We start from the raw sequence: 11,454 nt of genomic DNA on the forward strand, positions 1-11,454 counted from the left end.
TAAAAAAAAGTTAGCATTTTTAATGATCTAATCTGCTTCTTTTGTTTTGCACTTCCTTTCTCCACCCTGTTTTTTACTGGATAATTTTGCATCTGGGAAAATGTGCAAAAAGAAAAAAGTGCATGTTGGGCCTCTTTGGCTTGCAAGAAATTAATTGCCTGGAAACAATATTCATGGAGTGACATGTGGAATATCATGGAGCAGTGGGAGAAAATAAAAGTATGAGGATAAACTTGTATGAGAATAAAGTTAAAATAACACAAAAATAAAGTCATAGCATTATGACTGTATTAAATATGTTTTCATTTTCATATTATAATTGTTTTATTCTCACAGTATTATGACTTTAACTTTTTAACACTGACATTATTCTCCAAACATTGACTTTATTCTCACAATAATATGACTTTATTCTCATACTTTGTTTTGATTTTTATTTGTATCTTTTCTATCCCTAATATTCCATCGTACGCGTGAGCGTGACTAAAGTGAAAATCGTCTGCTTATGCACATCACATTATGAGCCAAGAGTGAAATAAAGTTTTTGATTTGCGTTTGATGTCGTCACAAACTTGTCTAATGGAGTTGCATCCATTTCATAGGTTTTTTATATTGGCTGTGCTGCGTTCAAAGAAAGCATGACGATGAATTATGAATGTTTGTGTAGTGATGCTTTAAGCGATGCAGTGATGCCGACAGCTCTGTAATGCAGACAAGCAGCTGGTATACAGTGACGCTGCAGATAATATGCTGCCTCCCTGGCGGCTCTGTCACTTTGCTCTCACATCGCGGCAATAGATGAACGCCTTCGACCAGACCTGACATGTTCTACCTGATAAATTAGTTGTGTGAAGGTGGGTGCGTACGGCCGTGTCGGTGTGAATGTGCAACATGGAGCTGATGACGGAGACGCTGTACGGCCCATCTCTCTGAATAATTCAATAGACGTGTGTTGCCTTTAATAACTCCTTCTGAGTGACTTTCCCTGAGGCCCAAACACACAGCCTGCTCCCGGTGTAATCCGTCCTCCCAATAATCCCATTACTGGCCTCCTTCACCTTTTGTCATAGATGCTTTTAGGAAGATAACACGGTAGGTCTGCTTAGATTTTAGGTAAAAGAAAATTCTGGGATTTGCACCTGGGTGACATAACTGGAAAATCAAGGAGATGGTGAAGGAACCATAACAGTACTCACTTAAAACTTTGTTGTTTTTTTGCATTATATGACTATTTATATATTTTTTCTCTAATTATACATGTAGGAAGCCCTGAGGAAAGTTGTCTGAGATCATAAGCTTGGAGACCTAACAGACAGGGAACCTACATGGAGATTTAAGTGTTCTTTAACAAGCCAGATCTGCATTTATTTCATCACAGTGATGAATAATAAAAAAGTAACTTACAAAAACTTAACATTTCACCAACTTTTCTGACATTTTTTCATTTCCGATTAGCATATTCTCATAATAACTGTCACCGAAATAGCGTTTTTTTATACTAGCGACACTCTTATTGTGTAAAGCGTAGTAGCAGTAAAGAAGCACCTCAAAGTCTCACTCTTTTTACCACAGAATAATTCTGTGTTTTATTTTTGAGTTTTTACTGCTTAATTGTAATGCAGCTACCTTAAGGTCATTCCAAGGACACAGTTACACATCTCAAACTCTAAATGTCCACTGACAGCTGCAATAAAGGCAAAAGTATTTATACGTTTGATGAATTTAAGTTTAAAGTAATCTTTTGATCTTATCAGCTTATTTCATCTGACCAGAAGCAGTAAAAATGTAATTGTGAGTAGTTTTAAGAACGGATGTGATTGGTGTGCTGTCAATAAAGATATTTTTTTATTGAGAAGTCTATAGATGATTTTCAGTATGTCCTTTCTGTCATGTTTGAAATCTTTTTCCATAATTGTCGCTTTGTTTTTTTCTTTCTGTTTTTCTACTCCTATCAGAAAATAAATCTTAATCGGTCAGAAAAACATTTTATTTTCCCATAAAAAGTTGCTTTGAGTTATTGCTACAAATCTGTTGAAGGGAAGTGAAAATACCACAACCTACACATTTGATCCAAACACTGACGAAGAAAATGTTTGTTTCTTTGCTTCAGCTTATGATTTATAAAACATGGTGAAACAAGGTGTTTTCTTAGCTAAAACACTTTATGTTCACAAACAACACCTTCTTTGTGATCTGACCGCTAACTCACTGTTTGAGTTATCTGTCGCTGCCACGTCATAAACTGTGTTGTTGACCATTAGCATTGATTTCATTTCAAAATGTTTCATTATCCCGGGTGAAAAACGTTTCAGTCGAAACTGAAACTGCTCTTTGCCTCCACTTTTGCGAATCTAACCCACTTTTCTTGCGTAGCAGCACTTTAGGAAAGTTTTGTCTATAAAAAACATTTTGTCTCAAACTTTGCAGTTACATGCTACACATCATCGTCCATTTATGTTGCTTCTTTTTAGAGGTCACTTTTTCCCAGGGCTGAAGGTGACGTGTATTTTAAAATCAATTTCCTGCATTGAAAAGCAATGGAAAGGTGGATTTTACATGTTTATATTTCATACATTTAGGGCTTTTAGGGGATTCTGGATCTGAAACTTAAGCCTTTACTAACCTCATTTATATAAGATCAAGTAAATGATGACATTTGCACATTCGTTTTATTACTTATGTCAGAAACACGCAGGAAAATGTAACGCACCAAGATGGTCACATAAACAAGCAGAGGCTTATGCTGGTTTTAAGCCCGTCTGATGGCAGATTGTATTGTTTATTGGTGTGTCTGTGAGCTTATTATTGTTGCTGAGCGAACCTCCGTGTCTGATTTTCATGTCTTCTGAAAACCCCATGGTTTGTTTCTTTTGGTTCAGGTCCGGAATCTGACTCTAGCCTTCCAGGCCGCCGAGAGCATTGGCATCAAAACATCTCTGGTGAGCAGAGCTGCAGCACACACACTCTCTTAGATTCTTTACAAATTGGAAATACTACACTTTTTTTTAGATTTTATAGCAATAAGCTGCACAACTTTAATTTACCCAAAGGACGTTTTTCCCCAAGTTTGTGAAGATTTTCCATTACTTACTGCCGATCTTAAATCCATATTTCTGTTGCGTTGCCTCGGTTGCAACAAGACAAATAACTCATTGAAAAAGTCTTGCAATTTGTAAATGCATGAGTAATAGTCAGCTACGCTACACTGTTTACACTTGAAGAGAGCTCCTCGTGTGTTTAGAGTAAACAAAGTCAAGTTCAAGTTTACTCCACAGTGAGCTTGAAGCAACATTTCTGCAGAACACGGCTCAGTCATGGATGTTACTGTAAAACTGAAAACCTGTTTGTTTAAGTAAACTGTTACTCAGTATCACAATGTGGACATAAAAGTTTCAGATTCTTCTTGGGCCATTATTCCTTTTATGCTTAACGTACTTTTAATCGACTCAGTTATGAGATAGATGCTTTTCATAACTCATAAAAAGAGCGCAGAATAAAAACATCTTGCTGTAAACAGGTAGCGAAATGTGCTAATTCCAGTTTTTAACTCTTATTTGAAAACTGAGAATTATTTAGAATTATGTTTACATTTACTGCTGGTCTTTCCTCTTCAGGGAGTAATTATTGAAAAGACATTGAGTGAACATTGGGTTATGGCCAAACATCCACTTTGTTCTCAGATCCAGTGATGAACTTCTGAAATTACATTTGCATTATTGACAGTCCAAACTTATTCAAGCATCACTCAATCGCCTTCAGATGTCATCTGAGTCAATATGACTCCTTGAGTTACGAGGAACAAAAATGTGTGACTTTGGTGCCGCACTTTAAAAAAAAAAAAAAAAGACAGGTGTGAAATTTGTGAATGAATTGTAATTCTTACAGATTTCTTTCAACAAACACTGTTTGGTACCAAGCAGGGCTTCATTCTGTCAGGAGGAAATGAAAAGTTTTCAATTTGATTTGGTTTTCTAAGCGTCATTAAGGCTTAGAATTGGAAATGGAAATTGTGGGCTTTTACCTTATCAACAATGTTAAATGTTAAGGTTTTTTTTGCTAGCTTTACTTAATGAATGTGGATTAATAATCTCTCGTTCAAGATCTTAAACAATCAGTGCTGCACTTGAGAAGATGGATTTGATTGCTTCATTGATCACGTTTACAGCTTCCTACTTTCCTCTTGTGATTGGATCAGGCAGGACTCTTATCAGCAGTAAATGACTACACTAAACTGTTAACGTGTGTATTGGAATGAGCTGCCAATCACAAGATAATTGATAGTTCTTGTTTCACTTTTGATGTGGGCCAGATCTGGACGTGTCGGGGGCCAGCCCATACTCATAATGTCGTCACCTACAGCTGTGTCCAAATTTATTACCTCTGATAGATTTGAGTCTAAAGTAATCCTTTCATTTTGCCAATATCCCTCTTCTGACTGGAAATAACATAAAAGTTCTGGAACCAGAATCTGACAGAGAATTTGTGGTGGCATCTAAAGATTAGCATTCGTGTTTAAACAACCCGAAGCAGAACTCATTAATCATCTGTAACTGAGAACATGCGGCGCTGATGTTCGGCTTGGAAGGTCCTGCTGTTCAAAATCCACGGAAACCCCACAACTGTTCTGGACTTTGGAGCATCAGGTTATGTTTCATTAATGTGGTTTCAGATTTTGGCACAAATCAGGCCAAAGAGGTAGGCAACACATCCCCAATCTTCTGAATAAATGTATTTCTAAATTTGTAATTGGCATTCCATTTTCACCGGACGCTGTCCAAAGATGTCAAAGTTACTTACTACTTTTTTTAAAAATATTAATAGTAATATTTAAAAAAAATAAAATAAAAGAAAGCTTTGTTGGTGAGATATTAGCCCATTTTTTTATACAATATTTCTTCAAATTCTCAAAGTTCTGTGGGTTCCTGCTATGAACTCTGACCTTTAGTTCTATGTTCTAGAATTCAGATCAAGTGATTGGCTGGATCGTAGCACCAGCTTTATTTTTTTTCTTCTGTGAAACCATTTCAGAGTTTTATTGGTTTGGAATCGCTGCCTTGCTAAAACATTCAACGTGTTTAATCTTCATTGTCATGGCGGCAGCAGATTTGTCTGTTCATCCTTTATCGTCTACCAGAACCGAATTGTCCACACCTCCAAACTTCACTGTTGGTAGGCTGGTTTTTTGCGGTGCTATACAGTTCCTTTGACAGCCAAACAAGGTGTGTTTTAAGGCCTCTAAAGAGTTAATTTTTTATAGTTTAGACTACATCGTCTAAATGTTTCCTAGCAAATTTCCTCCTAAACGTGATTTTTCTTCAACAGTGGAGTCTTGCGTGGTCATTCCAAGTTATTACACATAACTTAGTTTGTGGATATCAGTGGTTTGGGTTCTTTGTACGTTTGAATTGGATTGATGAGAATTTGATGACCTTTCACCTTCAGAAATTTTGCAGAGAAAATTGGTGATGTGTTCAATAGTTTCCCGGTTTCAGCTCCATAATAACAAGCTTTAGTGGAAGAAATCAACTCGATAGCCAAGTTAGTGAAATGCCACCTGGAATAAAAACACAATTTGAACATAATTTTGCACTTGTATGTACAAGTGAATATTTTCTGCTCTTTCAGAGCTCGCCTACATAAGCAGGCATAGACAGTCTGAGAGCTGGGGTTGGATATGACTGTTTCCTGTCCTCTGAAATGAGCAACACACCATCCGTCATTCTAATGTATGTGAAATAAAACTCCATCACACTCCCACAGCCTTTTTTTGCAAGCACTCTACTTTGCATGTTTTTTCATCCCTGCATTAACGACACACACACACACACACACACACACATTACTGAGCGTAAAGTAGAGACTCATTAAAGTTTTAACATTCCAGTCCAGGACAATCATTATTAGAAAAAAAGTCTAAATTTAAAGTACTATAATTGCTTTGTTTGTGGAAATTCTGTGTTTGTAACATGTTTGTCTGCTTCATTAACTGACCAAAATAGTACCTGCAAGAAATTTTAAAAATAAAAATGATAATAGTAAGGATGTAGAGATTAGAATCAGACGTCTACCCTAAAACTCCCAGCAGAAATCTTTTGTCCTGATATGGCTTTTAAAACTCCAAATCTGGAAGTTTGACTAACCCTAATTACTGCATTTATATCAAAGGTCACACTTTGGTTTCTTATAATTCTCTATTAAGCGTTTGTGGTTGGATTTGACTGAATTGTTCCCATGTCCACAACATAGACCCTCTGTCTCCCTCCCATCCTGACTCTCTTTCTCTCTGCTGGTGAACTTTGGACCACATTTCCCTGCTTTCTTACTTTGAACACATCCCAGAAATTAATTTCTCATAATTCTTTTGGGCGGTGATCTCACGGAAACAGTTACGGAAACCAGAGTCAGCAGAGAATTGTTTTTTTCAGATTCATGCCATGTCAGCATAAAAAAGATGAAACATTTAACAAATCAATTTTTTGAGTCAGAGGAATTCTGGGAAACAATCCTGCGACCTTTACGAGCGTTTTCTGGGATGGGTTCTTTGAATTTCTCGGTAGACATGTTGAAGTTCAGCCTGTTTGGACTCCATCATTTTCGGGTCCCTGCAGAGATGTCCTGCTGCGTCCAAATCCAAACTTTGTTGGACTAATTTACGGTTTTCTGCATCATTTCCCAAAAGCCGTTGCCTGCGTGTGTGTTCAGTTCATTACTTTTGTTGTGCTGTAATCCCTTCACCAGCTGTCACAGCTTATTAAACTTGGATATGTAGCGTTGAGTCACCAGAGTCTCCTTTCTGTCACGATTTATTCTCCATTCCAGGAATACAAAAAGCATCTAGAAATGTTATTCTCGCTCTTTCTTTCCGTCTGTCCTGAACAATTCCCTCAGCATGATGCTGCCATCACCATTTTAAACTGTTGAGATGCTATTAGGATATAAGGCCACTGGGTTTCCACTGCATACTCTGCTCATTCAACGGATTTATTAAGGCATCGTTGGAAAACTCCCAGTTGGTTTTTAGTGATAAATGGCCTCTTGGAAGTGGTGGGTTTTGTTTTCCCAGGTATGGAACATAAGAAATGTAAAAATAGAAAGAGTCTAAAAATATTTTTCTCCTTGTGCTCCATTCAGTGAACTGTTTCATGACAACACATCAAATATTTTAGAGGAGTGGAAGAGAACAACAAACCTGCTCACTTCATTTAAGCGGATCTACCAGAGATTTTAAAAATCGAAATGCGTCTGTTTGTGTTCAGTTTTACTTGTGTTGAATACATCAGGGAAAACGAGCCACGGTGCTCCTGAGTCCAACATCCTCTTTAACATTCTTGAGAAATGTTCAGCAATGATTGCATGCAGTAACTAATCAAATAATCGGTATGAAAAACAAATAAATGTTTGAAAACTGCATAAGTTCTCCTCGTCGGCTTTCAAACTCTCACAGTGGTTTTAAAATTTTCTTTGGAACTAATTCCATACTGATGACCCAGTGAGAACTTATCTTCCAGCCAGAATCATAACCACTTAGGTTATGATTAAACAATTAAGATTGTTTATTACTGATCATGTTTATTTTTTCATTTTTGTTTGCCTTTACTGATGGGGAATAAATGAGAATAAAAAGATGGGTGGATGGATTGGGGGACTTGTCTTCCCAATCTGCCCAATACTAGATGAATGATGGATATTCATCTGCTATTATGAATGTCCATCATAGTAGAGATGGACATTCATCATATCGTTTATCATTTATCGTAATAAATTTAATTTTTATTTATCGTTGTCATTAGAAATTCTAATTAATGTTTGAAACCCCCAAAACTGTCCATACTGTCAAGAATATCAGCTTTAATATTTGTTTTTTCACTGTTCATTCAATGAAAGCATCAATAAATACAAATATTTTTGAAAATATGACTAAATGCAGTTACGATTTGCTGCCTATTGATATAAATCACACTTCTTTATGTGACTAGTGTCCTAAAGAAGTGTTTTTAAATGTAGACATTTCCTTCACTTTCCAAACCAGGTTTTGCCATGTGATGGCGTGTTATGGCAATATTAAGAAAGATAATTTATAAATAAAATTACAAGAAAAAGTCATGAGAATAAAATCAAAATTACACATGAATAAAATCACAATGAGAAGAAAGTAGTAGTATTGCCACATTACGAGAATAAAGTCAGAATTTTATTACTTTATTCTCGTAATGTGACTTCGTAATTAATTTCTTAATGTTCTCAGTGAGGCCCTAATACGCCGTCGTATTCCCTTTACCATCAACATCATCTTAATCCCAAGTCACTTCCGCTGTGTTTCCGTTCCAAACAGGACATTGAGGAGTTGATGAAGACCGACAGGCCCGACTGGCAGAGCGTCATGCAGTACGTCTCCCAGATCTACAAATACTTTGAGACCTGATGCATCAGGGAGGCAGACAGGATGATCAGTCGGACGGGGCGACTCTTCTGTCCCGTCTCCATGTGGGACGCTCTCCTTCCAGACCGGCTGAAGGCCGCCGGCTGACCGGCGCTCCTGTCCGTCACTCATCAGCTGCCCAAGAAGTTTCTGAACTCACCTCTACAGTCAGAAGTGCGACCAAAAAAAGGAGAGGCGCTGCAGTCGCCAAAATAGATTTCTCACAAGAAGTGTGGACTGAGCATTACATTCACAGATGAACTAATACTGATCCAGAGTCACTCTGACATCTTGTAGCAGTTTTACAGCACAGCTGAGATTTTTTTTCTATTTTACAGTTTAAAAAAAACCAAACTGTTGTTGATATCTTCCATCATCCTCTCCATGCTGCCGACACGTTTCTAAAAGGCAGCATTAAAACCACTGTTTACAAATCAAATGCTCCCGACAGACTCACACAACTCCGGCGGGACCATCCATCACACCGAGGAGCCGCTGCAGGCGTCTGCAGCGATATGATAATGGCAACACATTCACCTCTATGATTAGATTAGTACCTGGCGTTAAGGATTAACTAACCGCTGCCGTCGCACTGCACAGGTTTTCCACGTTTCCCATCAAAAAAAAAAAGAAAAAAAGTGAAGCATCTGTATTAGGCTGCATGCCACGTTGAAATATGGACGATGTTTTACATGTAACAGGACACTCCAGCTTTTGACACGCTTCACTTTGCAGACGCCTGTTTTCCTTTCTTTCTTTTTTTTAAAAATAAAGTTGTATTTATTTGTTTACAAAAGCTGCTTATTGACAAGTGACACGATGGGGAGAAACAGAAGATGTTCTCTGGTGATGGATATGTCTCCATGGTAATTTTAATAAAGGATTATCTTGAATTTATTTTCACTCGTCAGTGTGTCTGCTCTCACTTGTCATGTTTCGACACGTCGGCTGGTTGTGGGTAAACAGTCCAGCCTCTGTGTTTGTGCCTTAATCATACTGCTGTGTTGCTTCATGGGTGATAAATTGTTTTCCCACTGGGCCCGTTGAAGCCCAGTGCCAGGACTGGAAAAACATTGAAGTCAGTGGGAACACTCAGCAGGGCTGCCAGCTTTTTTTACAGTACACCTACTGTTGTTACTGTAACACATTTCTGTGGCTGCAGGTTTGATCCATGTGAAAACATCGTCTTCAAGGATTGCAAATGTACCGGAATACGTGACTCCAACGTTTTTGATGGATGTACTTCTGACCTTGTTTTCATCAAACATCCAATAGCATGAGAAAAAAAAACTAAATTAAAAGTATTTTCTTCTTTGAAAAGGGCATATGTTGTGTAAAACCAAATTCCATCCGTGGAGTGTTTCCTTTATTCTTTCACACATGTTTGAGAAGTCCTTCAGTCTCCCGTGGCAACCATTCAACTGTGTAAAGCGCCTGGCCTTTGAGCTGCTGCTCCTCATTAGAGCTGCAGTTTCTAAGCTTTCTCGTTTCCACCTCACAGAGCAGTCCTCCCAGTCAGCTCCTTCAGACTAGCCAGCAGCACTTAGCAAACACCTGGTGGAACTGCACATCTGCTGAGCTCGTTATACGAGCCACTTCTCAGTGCAAAGTTTTTATTTTTATTTTTTACCCCTCCAGGGGGTCTTTTGTGGGCTCTAGTGTCCCTTATATGATAGTAGGCTGACAGGAAACAGGGAAGGAGACGGGGGAAGACATGTGGCAAATGTCGTCGGGTTCGGGAGTCGAACCCGCGACGGCCGCGTCGAGGACTGCAGGCCTCCAGATATGGGTCACGCTAACCGCTACGCCACCACGGCATGCCCCTCAGTGCAAAGTTGATAAGTGTTGTTAAAGGGTTAATAGAGAAGTGATGTTGTGATGACTTCCTGAAGGTGGACTGGGGATTGTTACAGGTTCCTTGTAAGCCAGAAACTCCACAACTTTCTCCCTGACTTGTCTGCTGTATTCCTTGGTCTTCATGATGCCATTTGTTTACTAATGTTTTCTAACAAACCTCTGAGGCCTCCACAGCTGGATTTATATTTAGACTGAGCTACACACCGACTGAGTCCCTTCACTAACTGGGTGACATTCGAAATAGTCAAATTCATATTCACACCACACTTTTAAGATTTTGTTTTGTAAAAGTTTCAAAAGCGTTTATTTACTTTACGCTTCACAAATGCCTCATTTTGTCTATCAAATAACATAAAAATCTCAAAGTTAAAGGAATATGCACCACATACATACAAGTATTTTATTTTACATCGCTTACTTGCAAGGTAGAAACGCTCGTTTCTGGAGGAAACAAAAAAATGGTAACACTTTATTTGAAGGGGTGTGAATAAGATTGACATGACACTGTGATAAACATGACACAACGCCTGTCACGAGTTCATAAATGTTTATAACTGTTGTCATTGCTCGGTAAATAATTTTATTTCTTTCGAACATTATAGTATAAAATCCCACACATGAACAAGAAATGTAAAAGACAAATATTTTTGTACCACAAATATTACATAAAAAATAAATAAATAAAAGACATAAAACATTTAAGAAAGACATAAAAAAAATAATGAAAACATGACTTTTAATGCAAAGTTGCATTAGAAGTTCATTAAAGTGTCATTATTTACGGAACCGGACTTCAGGACAAACATTCATGAAGACTCCTTCGTGCTCACCCCAGTGTCTTACACACACACACACCCCTTCAAATAAAGTCTTACCCACAAGTTTGGAGTTGAACTTCTCTCGCATGAGTGCTTGATGGAAACCAGTGGTATCGACTTTAGGTCGCGTGGGTGTACTCGCGCGCACGCAGGCCAGCGATTGCGTGTCGGGAAATCCACGTGGAAACCGTGGTTGAATGCCGCTTTAACCGACTCGTAATTACGCACAGCGTGGCACCGGCGCTCTCCTGGGATTTCGCCTTTTTTAAAAAAAAAAAAAAAAGTACTTTTTAACTGCTTGTGTGAGCGTGTGTGTCGGGGCGTGGCTCCTGTGTGAAAGTGATCCCCCTCCCTCCTCGC

At 38.3% G+C, this 11,454-nt stretch overlaps 1 protein-coding gene across 3 annotated transcripts in view; it reads left to right on the forward strand.

The window, feature by feature from the left end:
- The window catches only part of specc1 (sperm antigen with calponin homology and coiled-coil domains 1), a 91,142-nt gene extending 81,826 nt beyond the window's left edge, over positions 1 to 9,316 (forward strand). For all 3 annotated transcript variants that reach the window (XM_023342326.1, XM_023342327.1, XM_023342329.1), the window contains 2 exons: positions 2,880 to 2,939; positions 8,333 to 9,316. In XM_023342326.1, the coding sequence (XP_023198094.1) occupies positions 2,880 to 2,939; positions 8,333 to 8,422 (150 nt within the window). In that variant the 3' untranslated portion in view covers positions 8,423 to 9,316. The remainder of the gene's footprint in view (positions 1 to 2,879; positions 2,940 to 8,332) is intronic.
- The last annotated feature ends 2,138 nt before the right edge of the window (positions 9,317 to 11,454 follow it).

This window comes from Xiphophorus maculatus, chromosome 11 (assembly GCF_002775205.1).
Source record: "Xiphophorus maculatus strain JP 163 A chromosome 11, X_maculatus-5.0-male, whole genome shotgun sequence".
NCBI lineage: Eukaryota > Metazoa > Chordata > Actinopteri > Cyprinodontiformes > Poeciliidae > Xiphophorus > Xiphophorus maculatus.